The sequence below is a fragment of the Orcinus orca genome, chromosome 3 (assembly GCF_937001465.1).
Source record: "Orcinus orca chromosome 3, mOrcOrc1.1, whole genome shotgun sequence".
NCBI classification, from domain to species: domain Eukaryota; kingdom Metazoa; phylum Chordata; class Mammalia; order Artiodactyla; family Delphinidae; genus Orcinus; species Orcinus orca.
In genome coordinates, this window is record NC_064561.1 from 37,778,551 (window position 1) to 37,799,423 (window position 20,873).

At 46.4% G+C, this 20,873-nt stretch overlaps 1 protein-coding gene and 1 long non-coding RNA gene across 4 annotated transcripts in view; one reads left to right on the top strand and one right to left on the bottom strand.

Moving 5' to 3' along the window:
• The window catches only part of ATP10B (ATPase phospholipid transporting 10B (putative)), a 310,749-nt gene that overhangs the window by 252,975 nt on the left and 36,901 nt on the right, over positions 1–20,873 (top strand). For all 3 annotated transcript variants that reach the window (XM_049708452.1, XM_049708451.1, XM_033432029.2), the window contains 5 exons: positions 6,433–6,624; positions 8,100–8,700; positions 11,243–11,352; positions 13,510–13,636; positions 16,697–16,881. In XM_049708452.1, the coding sequence (XP_049564409.1) occupies positions 6,433–6,624; positions 8,100–8,700; positions 11,243–11,352; positions 13,510–13,636; positions 16,697–16,881 (1,215 nt within the window). The remainder of the gene's footprint in view (positions 1–6,432; positions 6,625–8,099; positions 8,701–11,242; positions 11,353–13,509; positions 13,637–16,696; positions 16,882–20,873) is intronic.
• Positions 8,694–20,873, bottom strand: part of LOC117202205 (uncharacterized) — a 166,256-nt gene continuing 154,076 nt past the window's right edge. The window contains exon 8 of the long non-coding RNA XR_007476746.1: positions 8,694–8,868. This is a non-coding gene — a long non-coding RNA (uncharacterized LOC117202205). The remainder of the gene's footprint in view (positions 8,869–20,873) is intronic.

A 20,873-nucleotide genomic window follows, 5' to 3' on the forward strand; every position in this document is an offset into this window, starting at 1 on the left:
GATTGTTTTGAGTAGTATGGCCATTTTAACAATATTAATTCTTCAAATCCAAGAACATGGAATATCTTTCCATTTCTTTGTATCGTCTTCAGTTTCCTTTATCATTGTTTAATAGTTCTCAGCAGATAAGTCTTTCAGCTCCTTGGTCAGGTTTATTCCTAAGTTTGGTTTTGGTTTTGGGTTTTTTTGATGCAATTTTAAAAGGAATTGTTTTTTTTTACTTTCTCTTTCTGATATTTCATTGTTAGTATAAAGAAATGCAACAGGTTTCTATATGTTAAACTTGTATCCTGCTACCTTGCTGAAATCATTTATCAGTTTTAGTAGTTTTTGTGTGGAGTCTTTAGGGTTTTCTATGTATAACATCATGTCATCTGCATATAATGACAATTTTACCTCTTCCCTTCCAGATTGGATATCTTTTATTTTTCTTGTCTAACTGCTGTGGCTAGGACTCCCAATACTATGTTGAATAGAAATGGTGAGAGTGGGCCTCCTTGTCTCATTCCAGATTTTAGCAGGAAGGCTTTCTCTGTTGAGTATTATGTTGGCTGTGGGTTTGTCATAAATAGATTTTATTATGCTGAGATATGATCCTGCTATACCCACTTTGGTAAGGGTTTTTATCATGAATGGATGCTGTGGGAAACTCTTCTTGCTAGGCCACTGAGTTTTTTTCCTTGGGGCTTCTGTCCCATTTGGGAAAAGCTTACCTTAATAATCCACGTGCTTCTATTTAAGCAAATATTTACTAATATTGAGCTCTCCCCATTCTTGAACCAAACTCAATATCATCAAGGCTACAACCTCATCAAGGGCAAAAACATGACTGCCCTAAATAATACTTCAGCCTTCATCTCCCCAGCAACTGGGAAAGTTTGTTTCGACAATAGCAATACAACCACGTGGCTAAGTATTCAAAAGGAACCAAAGGGCAAATGAAGAGAGTAAGCCTCCCTCCCTCCTCTATTCCCCACCACCTCAGAGACAACCATTATTTGTATATTTCTGTGTCTTTGCCAGAGGTGCTGTATCTATATAGAAGCAGGCAAGTGGAGTGTACACATAAACACATCCTTTCCCACAAACAGAAGCATAGCATACACACTGTTTTGGACTTTGGACTTTTTTTTAACCTAATGAATCTTGGGGAATATTTCATATATGTAGACAAACTGACAGATATTCAATGGAGAGGCACTTCATCCCATTTTTAATGGCTGTTAGAATTTGTTGGATGGTCGAGCCATCACGTTTATACATGTATGTAAGTTTTTCTATGGTATTCTTAGAGCATAACTGCTAAATTGAGATTGTGTGCATTTTAAAAATTTTGATTGATACTTCTCAAGTGGCTGTACGAGATCAGACACTCACCAAAGCAAATAGAAGGGTCTGCCTCCTCCCCTTCTTCCAAGTCTTTGTATTCTCAGTGTCTACATTTCTTTAGAATAGGTTTTCATTTATTGTCGGTCGGTCAACAAATACTAAATAATATAGCAAGTACTGTTCTAGACACTGGGGATGTAAAGTCTAATGGGGCATTGTTCCTGATTTCAGGCACTTACAGCCCAGTGAAGGGGCAAGAACCCCAGTGCCTACAGGACACTGCTCTCAGTGCTGGGGTGTATGGGTGCAGAGGTGCTATAGGAGCCCAGAAGAGGTGCACCTACATCAAACTAGGCATCAGGGGGCTTCCTGGAAGGGTTAGCATCAGAGCTGAATTTGAGACAAAATTTTAAAGGTTAACCAGAGCAAAGAGAAGAAACCATCTAGTGGGGAGAGTGCAGGTTATTTTAGGGCAGACATTCTGCACAAGCAAATGGAGACTTGGGGTTCCAAGGAATGGCTGGAATAAGAGGCACAGGTCGGAGAGAGGTGAACGAGGAGATAGAGACATGGGAGGAACCAAGCCACAGAGTTTGCTTCCAGGCCTATGCACCAGGGTTCCTGTTCATTTCCACCGCTGGCTCTGTGGGTTCCCATGGCAACAATCTGCTGCACCCAATTAGTGATAGTCACCAATGTGACCATGAGTGAGCCATCACTAAAACTGAGAGGAGAGTAATGGAATGGAGCTTGGCCTTCTTCTCCCAGCCTTCCATGCAGAACACTCCCCAGTCAGAGAGGGAGTGGGCTATATCTGTAGGGGAGCCCTATAGCCTAGAGCCTTGCTACTCAAACTCTTGTCCTCGGACCCCCAGCAGGAGCACCACTTGGGAGCCTGTAGAAATGCAGATGCTCAGACCCCACTCCAGAACTGCTGCATCAGTATATGCATTTAAATAAGACACCCAGCTGATTTGTGTGTATGTTAGAGTTTGGGAAGTGCTGGCATCGTGTTTAAGGGTTTGGGTTTTGGCATCAGCAGAACTGGATTCAAGACCCAGCTTTTTAATTGACTTTGGAACCTTAGACAAGTTACTTATCTTCAGTGAGCCTCATTTGCCTCATAAATAAAATGGGAGAATGATAGTAGCTATTTTGATGCTGTTATAATGATTACATGATGTACATGGAAGCACTTACCAAAGCCCCTGACTTTGCTATAAATTGTCAATAGATATAATCTGATGATAATAGGAGGATCCTTGAGGATGTGGTGTGAGGTCAGAGATCACCTTCCCCAAAGAGGGTTTATCTGAGCTTCGGGTGTTCTGCAATAGAAAGAAATCCAACCAGTTGGGTGCCCAGCTGCCACAAAGCTCTAATCTGAGCAACTGGTAGCCCCACAAATGTATATTTCTTTTCCTTCAGAGAAACAGACTAGCCAAAGGGCCTGGAGGGGGTTGGGGGCACTGTTTTCTCTAAAAGCGTCCTACATGCCAAGTTCCTAAATGTTAATGAACCGGACAGCAAACCAGTGGGCTGTGGATGAAGGGAACCACGAAGAAGCTTGCCCTGCAGAAACAAGTCTGAGTGCCTGGATAAAGCTTCCCTGACATCTGCCGCTGACACCTGCAGGCTGGGCCTGCTGCCAATGCCAGAGAGAAGCAGGCCCTTTGCAGAACTTTTTTTGTGTGTGCATTGCTATATGATTGGGTAGAAATATACTAAATAAGAGTTTTAACAAAGAGCCCCCATGGGTTAATCAGTGGTGAGGTAGCATGGTGTCCTAGACAGGAGTCAGGCAACAAAGGTTCGAGTGAGTGCCTACAGGCTGGCAAGCACCGGGGACACATCACAGTCTCTGCCCTCATGGCACTTAGAGACTAGAGAGTAATGGACATGCAATACATAACCGTTAAATCATTTTAACTGTGTCACCGTTTGGAAATACATAATGCATAGCTTGGAGCAAAGCGGTGTGCTGTCAGAGGCCGGAGTCAGGTGGTGTGAAAACTGTCCTAGTTCTGACTCTGATTCAATGTGCAATCTTGGGGGCGTTCACTACCCTCCTCCCTGGCACTCAGTTTTAGCATCAGGAAAATAGGGGATTTGGCCTTGATGACCTCCGAGCTTGTTCCCAAGTCTGGGTATCTTTGGTAAGGGTTAAAAGCATCCCATTCATGTACCCCTGCCAAAAAAAAAAAAAAAAAAAAATGAATCTACTTTCTGAAAAAGATCCCCATAATCCCCTTTATAATCTCATGAACTCCCTGCTGAGCCCTAAGGATTAGATATATAAGCCCGTCAGTTGTATTTGGGATCCCAGACACTAAAGATGCCAACTGTCAGCAAGTATCAAAGGCCACTTCCTTCTCATGGGAGATCTTGCCTGGCGTGGAGGTTAAAGAGCATGAATTCTAGAGTCGGACTATCTTGAATCAACTTGCTGTGAGACCTTGGGCCAGACATCTAATCTCCCTGGGCAGCCGTTTCCTCGTTTGAAGTGCAGAGGTAACTGGGAGAATAATAGTACTCAATAGATAGTGTGCTGTGGGGATGCAGTGAGATAATGGATGTACCCAGAACATAAGAAACACTCCACGAAATGGAACTGTCACTGGCTTCCCTGGTGGCGCAGTGGTTGAGAGTCCGCCTGCCAATGCAGGGGACACGGGTTCGTGCCCCGGTCCGGGAGGATCCCACATGCCGCAGAGCGGCTGGGCCCGTGAGCCATGGCCACTGAGCCTGCGCATCCAGAGCCTGTGCTCCGCAACGGGAGAGGCCACAACAGTGAGAGGCCCATGTACCGCAAAAAAAAAAAAAAAAAAAAAAGACATTGGCTCAGAGTTCCATGAGTGATGTTGGCAAACTGGATGGACCCTGGAATCTGGTTAAAGGAGTACACATGGGAGCATTCATAAGGGAACATAGCTGCTTTACCACGATCACAGAAAGGAAGACCCTAGGTTCACAGTCAAGGGGTCTGACATCAATTCTGGCTTTACAATGACTCCTTGGGTGACACTGGTCAAGTCAGACATCTCTCTGGGTTTCAGTTAAGTTGGGGCTAGTTTCATCTCAACTTGGGACTATGAGAACCCAGTGAGATCACATAACTGACATTGTTGGAAAGGTAGGATTAGCTCCATCACTGTGAGTTCCTGCTATGACAACTGTACTCAGAGGCAGGGAGGATGGATGGTTCCTGCTCCTTCCTGAGCTTTCTGAAAATAGGGTCACTGTATGGTATGGACGGCCCACCATTACTTATTACAGGGCAAGGAAAGGGAATGCAGACTGGATGCGGTTTTACTCGCACTCTTCCTTTTAATGAAAAGGCTTTTTTCTGGACACTGTCCTCTTAAGATGGTATCAACAAGTTGGAAGTGTAGGCGTTGGCTCTGGGAAAGCCCTCCAAATGAAGGTCAGAACTCTTTACAGTGTGAGCTCCACCCGCAGTCCACTTCCCCGATCAAGCTGTGCTGTTGGAAAAGCCGACTCTCATCCCTCCAGCCATCCAGCACCTCCACGTCAGTCTGGGTTTCCTCCCCTGTGGCTCTCGCCTGTGCCAGCAGTTCCAGGGAGGTGAGAAGCTGACTTCTGGAGTCACTGCACTTGGTAGTCAGAGAAGACACAGTCTGAGGACTCTTTCCCCACAGGCTGTTTTTCATGTCAACTTGGGTTCTTGTTCGTAAAACTTGCTAGCTTGTTGGCCCTCGGTCTTCACTCTGCACGAATCAGTCAGGATTCGTCAGTCCATCGTTTCCAATCATTGACTCTCTTCTAAACTTTAATTAACCTGTGAACGCTGAACATTGATCGAAATGGCTTTTTGCGGAATGGCTTTTGTCATATCTGTGAAGAGCTAGTGTTTATTGAACTTCGGCTTCAAACAAAGCAATCTTTGGAGTTACAGAAGATACAACTTCATGGAAAAGGCAGTCTCTTGTCTTTCAGCCTCTTGGTTTATCGCTAGAGAGATTAAACATGGACTTAAGAAAATTGAATTTAAAATATAGGTCAATATGTAGTGAATTCTAGAGGGATGGCAGAAGTGGCAACTTCTACAAAGATGTGGAAAAACTGGAAATCCATGAGTCAGATCCAGCCCACAGGTTTTTTAAAAAAGAAAAGAAACAAAACACAGTTCTCACATCGTCTCTACTTTATCTTGAAAAATCCAGAGATTTGGCAAAATGTTCCAGCCCTGCAGCCTGTTCGTAGCAGAGCAGTCGCCCCCTTTTAGAGGGCGTGGGACTTGCCAGGTCTCACAGCCCCCCATCCCATAGTGTCCTCGACTGTACCTTGGCCAGCTTGCCTCATTCATCTTACCCTGACTCCTGTGCACATTCTGCATTCAGGAGCCTGTTACTGTGGCTCAGAAGACAGAGAACTCACGGTGGGCTGGATCAGATCTCATGGACCCGTGGAGTTTTCATGGTTACTGATGTCTAGGTAGGATTTGGGTAGACAGGAGAGGACTTCACACAGGGTGTGATCAGAGGCATAGGAGGGGAGTATACCCCCAGGAGGCAGCAGACAGACCACCCGGCCTAGCTGAGGGTCCACAATGCAGAGTGGTGGGAGTCAAGAGTGGAAATCAAATGGGAAAGAATTTAGGTGCCAGACTGAATTGATCGTGTTTACAATGAAGAGCTCCCGGAATTTTTTCAAGCTCAAGAAGACCTTGAGGGAAATAGTATTTTTAGGAGGACGAATGGGTGATACATATGAAGGGTTTGAAAGAAGAGAGGTGAAAGGCAGCCACCTCACTTCAGAGGCTGATGCAGAAATCCAAGCTGGAGGGCTAGAGGGTCTGCGCTTGGCTGGAAACATCAGGAATGAGGGGTAAATGGCGGGGAGACCCTGTGGGGAAAGAACTACCAGAGCCTATAACTGATGGGCATGTGGGGTTGAGGGAAAGGGAGGAACCAAATCACACTCTACAATGACCAGGCCCAGGGGAGGGGGGGAGACGTGCTGGATGCAGGATCGCAGTGGGGGGGACTGTATCAGCCTTTCCCAGGCATGAAAGGATCTGCCGGAGGGGGCTTTCCTCCCCAGTCCCTTCAGGAGACTCTGACCCGGGCCTTTCTCTCCCAGGAAAAAGATGTGACTCCGGATAAAAACCTCCTGACCAAGGTACGAGATGCAGCCCTGTGGCTGGAAACCCTGTCAGACAGCAGACCTGCCAAGCCTTCCCTCTCCACCACCTCCTCCACTGCTGACTTCTTCCTGGCCTTAACCATCTGCAACTCCGTCACGGTCTCCACGACCGCAGAGCCCCGTCAGAGGGTAAGGACCGCTGATGGTAAGGTGGGATGGATGAGAGGAGGGCGAGGGGCGAGGGCGGAAGCCCTGCACAGGGGGACAAGATACTTGGGTCCTAGCCACACTGTCACCATTTCATCACTGTGAGACCTTGAACAGAGCTCTTAGCCTCTCTGGGCCTCAATCTCCTCCTTTTTTTAAATAAAATATTAAAAGTTCCATATGAGCTCTCTATATAGATCTCTCATTTTTGTGTCTGTCTGTCTGCAGGGTAGATGTTAAAAGTTAATATTTACTGAGCACTTGCTGTGTGCCAGGCTCCATGCCAAACATGTCACCTGCACTATCATTTAATCCTCACAGTCCAACAGTCCTAGGAGGTATGTCTTTGGATTTAACAAGTGAAGAAACAGTGGCGTGGCTCAGAGAGCTTGAGGAACTTAAGGAAGGACGTATGGTGAATACACGGCAGAACGATCTGTACGATTCTGTAATAATATCACGGTATAGTGGTATCTGCTTTTTAATGGAGGGTTAAAAAAATAATTAACACCATGTGTGAAGTTCTGCCAGTTTGGAGATAATGCACCTGGATGGCCACTCGTAGGACGTTATACTCTGAATTATTTTTCAGTACAGAAGATAGATTTACCTTCGATTATCTACATACTCTCACCCAAGCTCCCTTGTAAGTGAAAAATAAGAATAATTGGGTGTTACAACATGTGGCCACAAAAATCAAGAAGAAGAGCGTTCATCCAGGCACCAAACCAGAGCCCCCATTATTACACCCAGATTCTAAACTACCCTGAAAAGTCGGCAAGTAATCAGAAGTCTTCAGGGAGTTTGGGGAACGCAGGAAGCATTATCTGAGCAATTCTCCCTATTTTCAAGGGAGAAAGCAGTACCATTTGGGGAAGGACAGCATCCAGTTCTCAATTTGCACGTCAGTGGGGAGGCTTTAGCTGGCAGGTAGCTCAAGAGCCCAATCCCTGGAGTCAGACAGACCCAGGCTTGAGACCCAGCTCTGCTATCTACACACTGGGTGATCACAGCCAGTTTACCCTCTTTATGCCTCAGTTGCCTCATCCAGAAATTGGGATAATGATAGGATCCCCTAGCATCGCTGGGAGGATGAAGTGAGATGCTGCGTACAAAAATAAAGCAGACAAGGCGATGATAAGGGTGCAGGGCATGTGAACCCCTACTGTGAGTCTGGCTTTTGTCTCCTTTGCTTTGCCCATGATCAGAGTGGGATGGTCATAAGATAGAGGAAAATGAGTATCGCCAATCCCTAGCAAGTCAGGGCTGGAAGGAAACCAATGGCCTAACTCCCTCATGCTATAGGTGGGTAAACCGAGGCTCACAGAGGGGAGAAGACTTGCCCACCATCACTGAAGGCCCACCTAATTCGCTGATTGCAAAATGAGATTCATAAGACAGCTTGATAGTTTTCCCAACCTGGAGAGTCACGGTCTCCTTCCCTCCTCTACCACAAGGTCACAGTGCCACCCTCGACCAAGGCTCTGGTGACATCCCTGGAGAAGATTCAGCAGCTGTTCCGCAAGTTGAAGCTTTCGAGCCTCAGCCAGTCATTCTCGACCACCGCACCCTCCGATGTGGACCTGGGGGAGAGTTTGGGGGCCAACATGCCCACCACGGACTCGGAAGAGAGAGACGACGCGTCTGTGAGCAGTGGCGGCTACTCCACCGATGGCGGCTACAGGAGCAGCACGTGGGAGCAGGGTGACATCCTGGGGGTGGGTCCGGGTGCCTCCCTGGAGGAGGTGCTGCAGGACCCGGCCCTCAGCCTGGCCGGCCCCGAAGTCTGTTACGAGGCCGAGAGCCCTGATGAGGCTGCCCTGGTGCACGCTGCCCGTGCCTACAGCTTCACGCTGGTGTCCCGGACGCCCAAGCAGGTGACCGTGCGCTTGCCCCAGGGCACCTGCCTCACCTTCGATGTCCTCTGCACCCTGGAGTTTGACTCTGTCAGGAAGAGGATGTCCGTGGTCGTGAGGCACCCGCTGACCGGTGAGATCATCGTCTACACCAAGGGTGCCGACTGCGTTATCATGGACCTGCTGGAAGACCCAGCCTGTGGTGAGTCCACCCCACCGGGTTCCAAGGAGAGAGGGCTTATTTAACAGGCGGCGTGGATGGTAACCAGGGGCTCAGGTTATAGTGTCACTCAGTCCGGCAGGTCCCAACTGGAACACAAACCCTCAAGATGCTCTCCACAAAGCAGCTTGCTTTCCACGTCTCCACGACCTGGAGAATGACAGAGCTCATTATGAACTTATTAAAGGCTTTGTCTGGGCAGTCTTGTCATAGAGGAACTTCTTTAACTTTATTTATCCCAGTTTCTAGTTTTCCAAACTCATTTAAAGATGGACTCTCCATACACAATTTTTTTTTCACCAGGACACCCATTAACATACCCTAGAACACGCTGTGGTCCTAACTCTTAGTTTTGGAGAGAAGCCAACTGAACCCAAAGAAGGAAGTGACTTAAAAGAAGTGGTCCCAGCTAACTAGTGGTAAATCCTATGTGGAGGTATAACTAGTGGTAAATCCTATGTGGAGGTATCCTGAATCCCAGTTCAGGGCTCTTCCCATGCTGCCAGAATTCTGCATCAGGCTCGGTTCACTCTGGGAAGCCTCGGGTGGTCCTCTTTATCGTGCCTTTCCCCAGCCTCCCCCAAACAGATTTTCATAAACTTGCTCCAAGCCAGAAAAATGTTCCAAAGTCCCTACATATCAGTGTCCAATTTTGGAACAGCATGAATTAGTGTGCAGCCGCTTCCTGATTGCTAGCAAGGAGAAGACAGTTATGGGGCTGTGATTCTCCCAGGGTGGTAGATTCTAGCCAAGCTTTAGAATTGCCCAGGCAGCCCTGTGCCTCCTGAATTATCAGCTATGGATGAGAGCCAAGAGGATCATGGGGGTTGATGAGTGTTTTGAATGGGAAGGGAGCTAATTAAGTCTCTTCATCCCCAGACTCTGGCAGACAAGTGAATTCAGTGTTTCCGAGTCAAGGGTGCCACGGCATTCTATCCCCGGGCAACAGCCTTCCACACTGCCCTGGAGATGTTTCTTTCTCTGTTCCTCACCTGATTCCAAAATGGATTACCGATGCCTCCGATAAAAAATACATAGACAGTGTTACTATAAGATTTGCAAAGCAAAGATTTCAAAAAGAGGGGGAAAAAATAACCTCAGCGTTTAATATATTTACAGTGTTTGAACATTCAATTTGACCCTGAGGTTCCTGGTAGCCTAAGCAAAAATGTAAACTCAAAGGCACACAGGTAGAAGGCAAAAGGTGTTTAATCTCGGGAGCTGATGTCTTTGAAAATAAAATATTGTAGATAGTGCTCAAAAAGATAAGGTACAAAGACTGTCGTTAAGGTACCAGGAAACCAGTAGCATCTGAAAAATGAGAAAATAATCTTTGAAGGGATTTTTATACTGCATAAAAGCAGCCTTAGAATAGTATCACGGAGAAAGTGAGAGCTTTGTTGGACTTCCTTATACTTATCATACTGTTAAGAATTGTACTTTTAATTTTGCATCATATGGAGGGATGGACAAAGTGCACAAAATCTGTTTACCGCTTAGGGCTTCTAAAGATCTCAGTCCAGCCCTGGTAAAGAAGGATTCAGAAGCTTCTTCCAAGCTCACATTTACAAAGTGCTGCCATTGATTAGTGATGTCTGTGACATCTTAGATAAAGGAAGCGGTGATTGCATCAATCCTGCCCCACAACCACCAGCCCAGGCTGAAAAATTCTTTTTTCTCTGATAGATCAAAGTACTGGAATTTCAAAAGAAAAAGATAAATTTCTTCTAAGAGAATCGTATTATGTAGGACTTCAAAAGGGGGACTTTGAGCAACACAATGAAATATTTTTCACACTAGATTTATAGGAATCCAAAAACTACTCTTTCTAAGCCTAACTCGGCAAGCCCAGTACGGTGAGGAACTTAGCAATGAGATTCAGGTCTGCAGCCACCTTGGAAGCAACTTGCTATAAGGACTAAAGTAGGTGACGGAGAAGGTGATGGACAGTATCTCTGAGACTTAGCAAACTGCTCATCCAGGGCTAAACTAGCCACATGGAAAACTCCTTAGGTAACAAGAAACACTCAGACTTCTCGTCCCCTGATTCAGCAGGCCTTCAACCTGACCTGTGAATTATTGGTTTAAGTTCCCTGGTGGTTCTGATGCAAACAGATGTTTGGGTTATCCATACTTTTTTTTTTTTTTTTGCCTCACAGCATGCAGGATCTTAGGTCCCTGACCAGGGATCAAACCCATGCCCCCTGCAGTGGAAGCACATTGTCCTAACCACTGGACCGCCAGGGAATTCCTGCAAACAGGCATTTGGGAACAATACCTGGAACCACCTACCTTCCCTAAATAGTACTTCTCTCAGCCAGATGTTGGATGGTCAGATAGAGAGAGCAGACAATTTAAGGACCCGTGGAGTTACCGCCTTCCAGGGCAGCCTGGGAGAGCTGTTCCATGTTTACGGGGGGGCGGGGGTATGAGGGAATTCCTCCTCTAAAGATGCCTGAGTGTTAGGAACGGGATCCCTAAGCAATTGCCCACGACCTCATGGGGGATAATGACTATTTGACAGTGACTGACACTGATGTGGAAAAGAAGGTGAGGAAAATCCGAGCCCAGACCCAGAGGCATCTAGACTTGTATGCGAGAGATGGCCTTCGAACACTGTGCATCGCCAAGAAGGTGAGAACAAGTTCCACGCTTAGTGGCTGAAAGGCCTCGACCCTGCTTCTGTCTTTTCTATTTCTTTTTTAGAAGATCCTCAATGTTGGTTGTTTTAATATTTTCAAAATTAGCTATCCTGACCACAGAGGCCCATGACTTTGACAATTTTGCTGGGACAAAAATCTGAGTGGGAAGGTTCCTTATTAGTGTGGCTTTGTGGTTCCTTGCTTTCCATTGTCTATGTAACTGATGACCTATAACTCATAATTTTTTAATGTTATAATTTTGCCTTCAAATATCCTTTGAACATTTGCATTATTTGTCTAGATTTGGAATTGGGGAGATTTTATGTGATCACATACAAATCTAGATTTCTGGTTTCTCTTGAAAGTGCAGAGGATCTGGAAAACTGGATCTCCATTCTTGAATAGCTACAAATAGCTAGAGCCATGTAGCAGCTGATCCCTTTGATGAAGGATATATTCTGCTGTGTTCTGGGGTTGGTCATGTTTCCTACCATTCCCGATTGCATTGCCCTTGTCCCAGCTATAGTCAAGTAGATTACCCACCTTATGCCCTTCAGGTCTCTCACTTTGCTGCCCCTACAGGAAAGGAGGCAAAGAGCTATGAATCCCAGAGCTGGGGCATCTAATGAGGCACCTAAAATCAGGGGAGCTATGATGGGCATACATTTCAAGATGGCTAGAAGTGGCTTCTTCTCCATAAATCCCCAGAGCTCTTCATCTCTTTTGTAGGTGCTTAGTGCACCATAAAGTTTAAGAGCACCCGCTTTAAAGCCAGACCTACCAGGAGACAAGTCCCAATCTCACCACGTATCTGCGGTGTGACCTTGGGCAAGTTTCTTCACCTCTCTGAGTTTGGGGATGTTTTTATCTGTAAAAAGGTGCTAGTGTTCCCTACCTCATATAATTGTCAGGGACATCAACTAAGATAACACAGGTACAGCACCTGGGACAGTGACCCGCATTACTATTCTATAAATCGTAATTATATCCTTACCACCTTCTATTTTTTATTTACATTATCTATTCCTATTTTGCCTCCTCTGATGAGACTCTGCTTCCTTGAGAGCAAAAGGCCTACCTGTGTTCCCTTGGTTTTCCCTACAGTGCCGCGCACAGAGGGAAGATTAAAGAATAGTTGATGCTTGAAGGAAAGAGTCATTCATTACTATAAGAGACAGAGAGGGGCTTCCCTGGTGGCGCAGTGGTTGAGAGTCCGCCTGCCGATGCAGGGGACACGGGTTCGTGCCCCGGTCCGGGAAGATCCCACATGCCGCGGAGCGGCTGGGCCCATGAGCCATGGCCGCTGAGCCTGCGCGTCTGGAGCCTGTGCTCCGCAACAGGAGAGGCCACAACAGTGAGAGGCCCACGTACCGCAAAAAAAAAAAAAGAGACAGTGAGGATATAATGCCAACAGAGGGGTCTAAAAGTGCTATGGACTCCAGATATGCCCTCTAGTTGGATTCTTTCAGCCACTGGGCACCCCCAGCAGCTAGTGGAATGGTCTACCAGGCTATGCAAGATCTGGATGCTTCTCACCTTTCCAGCCTCATTGCTGGTCCTCTCCACCTGGCTTTCCATCCTTAAGCCAACTGGTAAGTTCAAGGGACAGAAAGAAAGCCACGTCCATTGCTATTTCATGGCCTTTGAACTTACCCCTCCCCGTGACAGAAGCCTTCTCGTCATTGGATCTCAGCCAACATGTCACCTTGTCTAAGGGACCTGACAATCCAAATGAAATAACCCCTCTTCCCACAACTATCCCCCTACCCTGTCGTACGCCGTCATATCACCCTCTTTGTTTTCTGTATGGAACTCCTTGACATGATCCATTCTTTTAAATTATTCACTGGGATCATGTCTCTCACCCTCCGCTAGCACATAAGCCCAGGCCTGTAGGATTCTTGTCTGTCTCGATCACTGGTATATCTCCGGTGACCAGAGCATCACAGGGGCTCAACAGAAGTTTGATGATAATGGAACACGAAGAACCAATCCTTCATCAATTCAAGACTCAAAAAAAAAAAAAAATTGAGGGAAAAGCCCCATCTAATTGTACAGTGAAGCTCAAACTGGCCCGTAGGAGGCCCAGCACATGGGCAGGGGGAGGGAGTCACCCAGAGCTGTGAACAAGCCTCTTCTTTTTGCATAGATCTTAAGTGAAGAGGACTTCCAGAGATGGGCCAGTTTCCGGCGTGAGGCTGAGGCGTCCCTCAACAACAGAGATGAGCTTCTCTTGGAGACAGCACAGCACCTGGAGAACCAACTCATCTTACTCGGTAGGTAAAAATAAGTTATCATTACATTTTAAAAAAGGAATGCTGCAAGCTGGAAAGGGAGTTCTTGGCCTTGATTCTGACACTGCTTCAAATGTGTCTCAATTAGGAACCTCCCTGGTTCCTAATCCCTAATCCCAAATCCCTTCCAGGCATTTGGCGCCAATGGGCTGTGCCGATATCCAACCCAGACTCCACACGCAGATTCCTGAGGATGCCCCAGGAGCATTCCTGCACTCCCTGCCGGATGAAGCCTGGTTGCTTCTCCTCCAGTCGTTCAAATGTTTATTGAGCACCTACTATGTGCCAAGTAGCATGCTAGGTATCGTGGCTACAACAGGGAACAAGAGCCGCAGACCCTCACCTGAAACTAACACAACACTGTAAATACTATACTCCAAAAAAAATTAAAAAAAAAAAAAACACACAGACCCTGCCCTCCTGGAGCTCAGAGTCTAGCAAAGACACTTGGTTGATTAAACAAGTAATTTCCTCAGAGTGTGATGAGAGGTGGGCTGGAAGATGTACCTGGTGGGATGAAAGCACAAAGGAGAAGGTGGCAACCTACTGCGGAGCCAAGGAGGGTGCAGGACAGCCGGAACTGAGCAGAGAAAAGGAGCTGGTCAAAGGGGGAGGGTGTTCCAGGAGAGGGAAGGGCCCGAATGAAGGCCTGGAGGCAGGAAAGCCCGGGCTGGCTGGGGACTCAGAGGTCTCCTACGGCTGGACCCCAGAGTGCGGGGGAGATCAGCAGGATGCAGGTTATGAAGGGCCGTGTAGATCACAGGCTAAAGCTTTGGAGAGGGGAAGGGGATCAAAGCAGGGACAGATTTGCGTTTTACAAAAATCACTCTGCTGCTGTAAAGACGTATAGAAGTTAGATAGATACTCTCGGGGGAAAGATGGAAAACACCAGCTAAGAGACAGGGTTGGATTTCTGCTGAAGGAAAAGCGTTGCCAAGGGAGAAGGGGGAGGCTTTATTTATCAGACTAATCTCTTCACAGCTCGGGAATAAGATCCCGGAAAGGCGATGCCTGAACAGCGTGCACATACTGGCCACGTGGCAAAAGGCTTCTTTCATCTTGGGAGGCAGTGCTGGCCTGGGGATGAAGGCCACATCTTGGCCCTGTGGTGACCTTGCTGTGTGCCCAGGGACACATCCCCACACCCCTCTGAGCCTTTGCGCCTCCTCTGGCTAAATCACCAAGCTCAGCCAGGCAGGGTTGAAGGGGGAAGACCCAGGGTCGCTGTAGGAAGACGGTAATACCTCTTTATATAAAAAAGGTACCAGCAAGATTTGGTCAGATGGGTGGAAAACAGGGGGAGACAGGTTTGCTCCCCACCTCCTTTGGCTTTTCTGTTTCCTGTGTTTGGACTGCAGGGGCCTTTGTCTGCTGCCTCACAAGGCCCCCTTGAAAGCTGGCCTCGAGAACCCATTTTAACAGGAAGTAGACGGTAGCTAGTCCAGACAGCTCCATCCGGCACCTCGGGCCACCCCCGGAATGTCATCCCATTAGGGCACCTGACCCCCTTCACACCCTCTCCCCTGTGGTTTCTTTTGTTTCAGGGGAGCCTTCTGGCCTCAGCTGGTGAGAAATGCCCCTGAGCCGGTAGTGCATGAAAGAGAACACACTTGTCAGGACCCATGGGCTTCCCTGGCTGAGAAAGGCTCTCACCACCTTCCTGTTTCATTTTCTCTTTCACACAACTAAATGTGTTTTTCCTGCTCTCTCCTTCACCCTGCCTCCCGGTAACACACATCATTTTCAGTCTCACTTTCCAGGCAAACGCTCGGCGGAAAAGATGAGGGTCGGGCATCACTTTTCATGGGTTGGTTTACCTGTGCACTTGGGCCTGAAATATAAAACAGGCACATTTCGGGATAGAGAGGTTTGTTTTCTTCCCTCCAGATGGCTTGTGATGGAGAGGACTAGGGCTGGGAAGAGATTTCATCCTGCCACGAAGAAACTGTCATGCCACTAAAAAGCTGCCATGCATTCACACCGAGTCCCACGATATTAAATCAACTTTTCAATATGCATCTAATGTAACTGCATTGCCAAGCTATTGTCACTCGGGATTATTAAAAGAAATGGCACGCCTGTTCCTGCCCAGAGTGAGATGGGTAGCCATTAGTCTGTGGTCTGAAATGAATCTCAATTTAAATGCAGATTTATTTTTGCTTAATCACTGAGCAGCTATTGGGTATTTGGGTATACAATCATCAAGTTTGGCTCAAAGCTTGAGACCATTCAAAGAATGATGGAATCCGCATGTTTAATGCCCTCCGAGAACGTTATCAAAAACCCAAGTCTCTGTTAATTCTGCGGTGAGCGCTTGCAGAGCAAAGATTCCAGTCTCTCCGTATCTTTCCACTCCTATTGCCGCTATGCCAGTCCAGCCACACCAGCTCTCCTCTGTTAGCCCTGAATCTCATCCTGCTTCCTCCACCCTCCAATCCATTCTTGAGAATGATCTTCTTAAAATTCATAACCGATCCCATCACTCTCCAACTTAACTCCCTTTCATAGCTTTCTTTGCTACCAAAAAATGCCAAATCCCTTCATGCCCTGATAGGCTCTACAGGATCCAGCTCCACCCCTCCCTGCCTGGCCTCGTCTCTCTCCCTGCTCTGCCTGCCTTTCTGTGTCATCTTCTACTCTGACCTCTGGGCCTTCACACATGCTGATCCCTCTGCCTGGAATTCCCCCTCCTTCCCCACCTTTTGGGTTTATCTCCCAGGTCTGAGCTTAAGTGGCCCTTCCTCAGCAAGGCCTTCCCTGACCTTCCAAATGAAGTCTGGGTCTCCTGATATATGTTTGCCCGGCACCCTGGGCTTCTCTCCTCAAATAGCTCAGTTATAAATCCTTACTCACCAGGCCTTTGAGTACCGAGAGGGTGGGGACCAGCTCTGTCTATTTCACGGCTGTATCCTGGGCATTTAGCACAGCCTAGAACACGAGAGATAAGTTAATAATCATTGCCTGGCTTGATAGGGCTTTGGGGAAATTAAGCAGCTACTTTCTCAACATAAATGTGAGTTCTGCTGTCTCTAATCACTCCAGGAGCCACTGGGATCGAAGACCGGCTGCAGGAAGGAGTTCCAGATACAGTCGCTGCTCTGCAGGAGGCTGGGATCCGGCTCTGGGTCCTGACTGGAGATAAGCAGCAGACGGCAGTCAACATCGCCTATGCCTGCAGACTGTTAGACCAGAAGGACACCGTTTATTCCATTAACACAGAAAGTCAGGTGAGGCCAAAGTAGAGCTCAAATGTCCAAGTGCGGAGCAGCTTCTAGGCCAACAGGAGCCGGGATTGCGGGTGGGACTTGGGTACACAGGAGACGCACCCCTACCCCCAAATCTTGGAATTCCAAGGGTCCTAGGAGGCATCCAGCCCAATATCCTCAACCCCATCCCCACATATCGTTGACCAGTCTATTTATATTACATCTAGCAGTACCTAGTAGCAAGTTGTGCCTCTCTCGAATCTCATCCTTGGCCCAGTCTCCCCATTCTACACGTGAGAAACTGAGGACCACTAGAGCTAAGTCACTTGCCCAGGGCCACCCTGGTAGTTTCTGATGGACCAAGTCTAAAATGCTCTTCTCCGGCCAGGCCAGTGCTATTTGTATTATACCAGACTGTTTGCTCACAGATCCTGAATTGTTTCTTATACTTTGGATAAACTTATCCATTGAAAAACCCCAATTGAATAGAAATGATTCTGAGTTTAAAATTTCAGCTCCAATTCGTATGTGCAATTTGTTGCCACAGAATAAAACCTGAAGGAAATGACACGTGAGACCAGTATGTTTTGATGGGATGGAGGAGAGAGAGAAAGATAAGCGAAGTTTGAAAACTGTAATTTTCAGCCTGAATAGGTTGTGAGTGGCAGGGAGCAAGGTTTGGAGACAGAGGACTGTATAAAGTCTAAAGAAGCGTATTTAAAGTCATAACACAGTTTTATATTTAGGAGGAAAAAATCTATTTTCACGATGCAAACTGCAGAAAGTAAAGTTCCACTATCTCCGTGGCTGATGAATATGGGAAGTAGGCATTGAGTTGTGTGCTCCTATCAAAGGGAACAGGACTGGATTAGATGTGCGGTTGTAACAAGGAAAGCAGTGGGTTGTGGGGGGGGGGGGGCACCTGGAGACCTAAAACATACCACGGGGAGAAGGATGGAGACAGGGAGGAAGATGGAAGATGGAAAGAACAGCGCAGAAAGAGAGGCAGGAAGGATGATGCAATCTCACTCCTTCACTTTTGCCTGGGGCTGAACTGGACCCAGAAGAGACGTTTACAGGTTTCAATTTGGTTTTCATTCCATGAAGAATCCACGTACACATATTTTTTTAAAGACGTAGTGAATCCTAATAAAAGTGCCAGAGGCCCTTTAGATGAATTGGGAAAATCACTTACTTTCTTGTCAGGTGAACAGATAATGCCATGATTAGATTAAACCCCAATGAATTTTCAAAATGAAACTATTCTCAGGAAATCTTGGCGTTAATATGATGCCTAGGAAAGAAAGTAATTTGCAGCTGGCTTGAGCGCTTGATCCCTGTAATAGTGTGGATGTCTGCCTGCCCCACTTGCAATGGAAATTCCATTTGCAATGATCATTTCACTCCAGCAGATTCCAGGAGGAGGATATCAACAAGCCTGTGAGTGCTCCTGAGGGGGATAGAGTGGGCTTCTGTGGGTTCTGTTAAATGCAATGCATTCCTGTAGGAAGCGGAAGATGCCTCTTGATTAATTAGCCAAAGTTCCCAAGGAACTGTGGGCCACGTTCCAAGTTGAGCTCAGTCACTGTCAACAATTTTAAAGCTGTCCACAACCCTCCAAGATGGTACCTGAACGTTAGACCCTGCCTACACCCCCAGGCCCACTAAACCTGGAAAATTAGGCTTTCTCATCCCCTTGGGAAAGTAGTAGGTGCAGAGATATGTTAAGACAGAAACTGGGGAAACCTATTCTAAATCTCAGACTTATTTAAACCCCAGTTTAATGTAATTACATATTTGGTGGATATTTCCTCCAAGGGTTTTAATCTGCCTGATTCAATATAAATTGATTTAGGGCTATGGTTTCTTTGTTATGTATCTTAAAGCTATAAGCAAGCTATGGGAGCTGTCTAGAACTCAGGGTTCTCATCCATAACACGAGAAAATTACTAATCCATCACTGGAAATGTTGATCTGTCAAGGAATTTTAGAAGGGACTATACAGTATTAGATAGGAACTGGTAATAGCAACTATTATTGTTATTATTAACAACATATTGAAGGCGTAATATGATCCAGATACCATATCTCTCTGAACTTCGTTCTTCTCATCTGTAGCATAGGGATTAAAAAGATTTATTTCAGAGGCTATTGGGAGGGTTAAATAAGTTCACAGAAGAACAATACTTACTAGCACTGCATTTATGAGAGTTAACAAATTACCCCAAAACTTAGCAGCTGAAAACAGTAAACATTTATTATCCCACAGTATGTGTGGGTTATGAGTCCAGGAGCAGCTTAGCTGGGTACCTCTGGTTCAAGGTCTCTCCTGGGGTTGCAGTCAGGCTATCGGTCAGGGATGTGAGCTCATCTAAAGGCTCAACTGGTTGGGTCATTTGGTGATGGAGAGGAGTCCTTGCAAGCTCACGGACATGATTATTGACAGGCTTGGGTTCCCCACTACAGGGGCCCCTCTACCGAGCTGCTTCACAACGTGACAGCTGGTTTTCTCCAGGGTAAGCCATTCAAGAGAGAGAGTGAGAAAGATTGCCAAGATTGGTAGCCACAGTCTTTAGATAAACTGACCTGGGAAGCGCCATCCCATCACTTTTGCAGAATTCTCTTCATTAGAAAGGAGTCATTAGTCATAACCACACTCAAGGGTTGGAGGTTACACAAGGAAGGACATGAATACCAGGAGATGGAGATCACTGAGAACCATCTTAGAGGCTGCCTGCCTCAGCACTGACAGATACTGAATGTTAAATGAATGGTAACGATTATGATTATTCCATAGAAAATTTGAAATAAGTAAATTCAGAGATTTTATTTTGAAGCTTATATTCCCAATGACTTGCTGCAGTCACATGTTGGAGGAATTGACAGCATACCTCATTTTACTGCACTTCATTGCACTTTGCAGATACTGTTTTTTACAAATTGAAGTTTCGTGGCAACCCTGCATTGAACAAGTCTGTTGGCGCCATCTTTCCAAAAGCATTTGATCACTCTGGGTCTCTGTGTCACATTTTGGTAACTCTCGCAGTATTTCAAACTTCTTTATTATTACTGTATTTGTTTTGGTGATCTGTGACTAGTGTTCTTTGATGTTTTAGGGTACCACGAACTTCACCCATATAACATAGCGAACCTAACTGATAAATGTTGTCGGTGTTCTGACTGCTCCACGAACAGGTTGCTCCATCTCCCCCCACTCTCCTCAGGCCTCCCTATTCCCTGAGACACAACAATATCAAAATTAGGTCAATTAATAACCCTACAATGGCCTCCAAGTGTTTGAGAGGAAGGGTTGCATATCTCTAGCTTTTAACCAAAAGCTAGAAATTCTAGCTTTAAACCAAAAGCTAGAAATGATTAAGCTTAGTAAAGAAGGCATGTTGAAAGCTGGGACAGACCAAAAGCTAGGTGTCTTGTGCCAGTTAGCTAAGGTGTGAATGCAAAGGAAAAATTCTTGAAGGAAATTAAAAGTGCTACTCCGATAAACACATGAATGATAAGAAAGTGAATCAGCCTTGCTGCTGATACAGAGAAAGTTCTAGTGTTCTGGATAGAAGATCAAGCCAGCCACAACATGCCTTTAAGCCAAAGCCTAGTCCAGAGCAAGGCCCTAACTCTCTTCAATTCCATGAAGGCTGAGAGAGGTGAGGAAGCTGAAGAAGAAAAGTTTGAAGCTAGCAGAGGTTGGTTCATGAGGATTGAGGAAAGAAGACGTCTCCATCACATAAAAGTACAAGGTGAAGCAGCAAGTACTGATGTAGAGGCTGCGGCAAGTTATGCAGAAGATCTAAGATCATTAATGAAGGCGGCTACACCAAACAACAAATTTTCAATGTAGAGAAAACAGTGCTATATTGGAAGAAGATGCAGTCTAGGACTTTTATGGCTAGAGAGAAGTCAGTGCCCGGCTTCAAAGCTTCAAGGGACAGGCTGACTCTGTTAGGGGCTAATCAGCTGGTGACTTTAAGTTGAAGCCGATGCTCACTGACCATTAT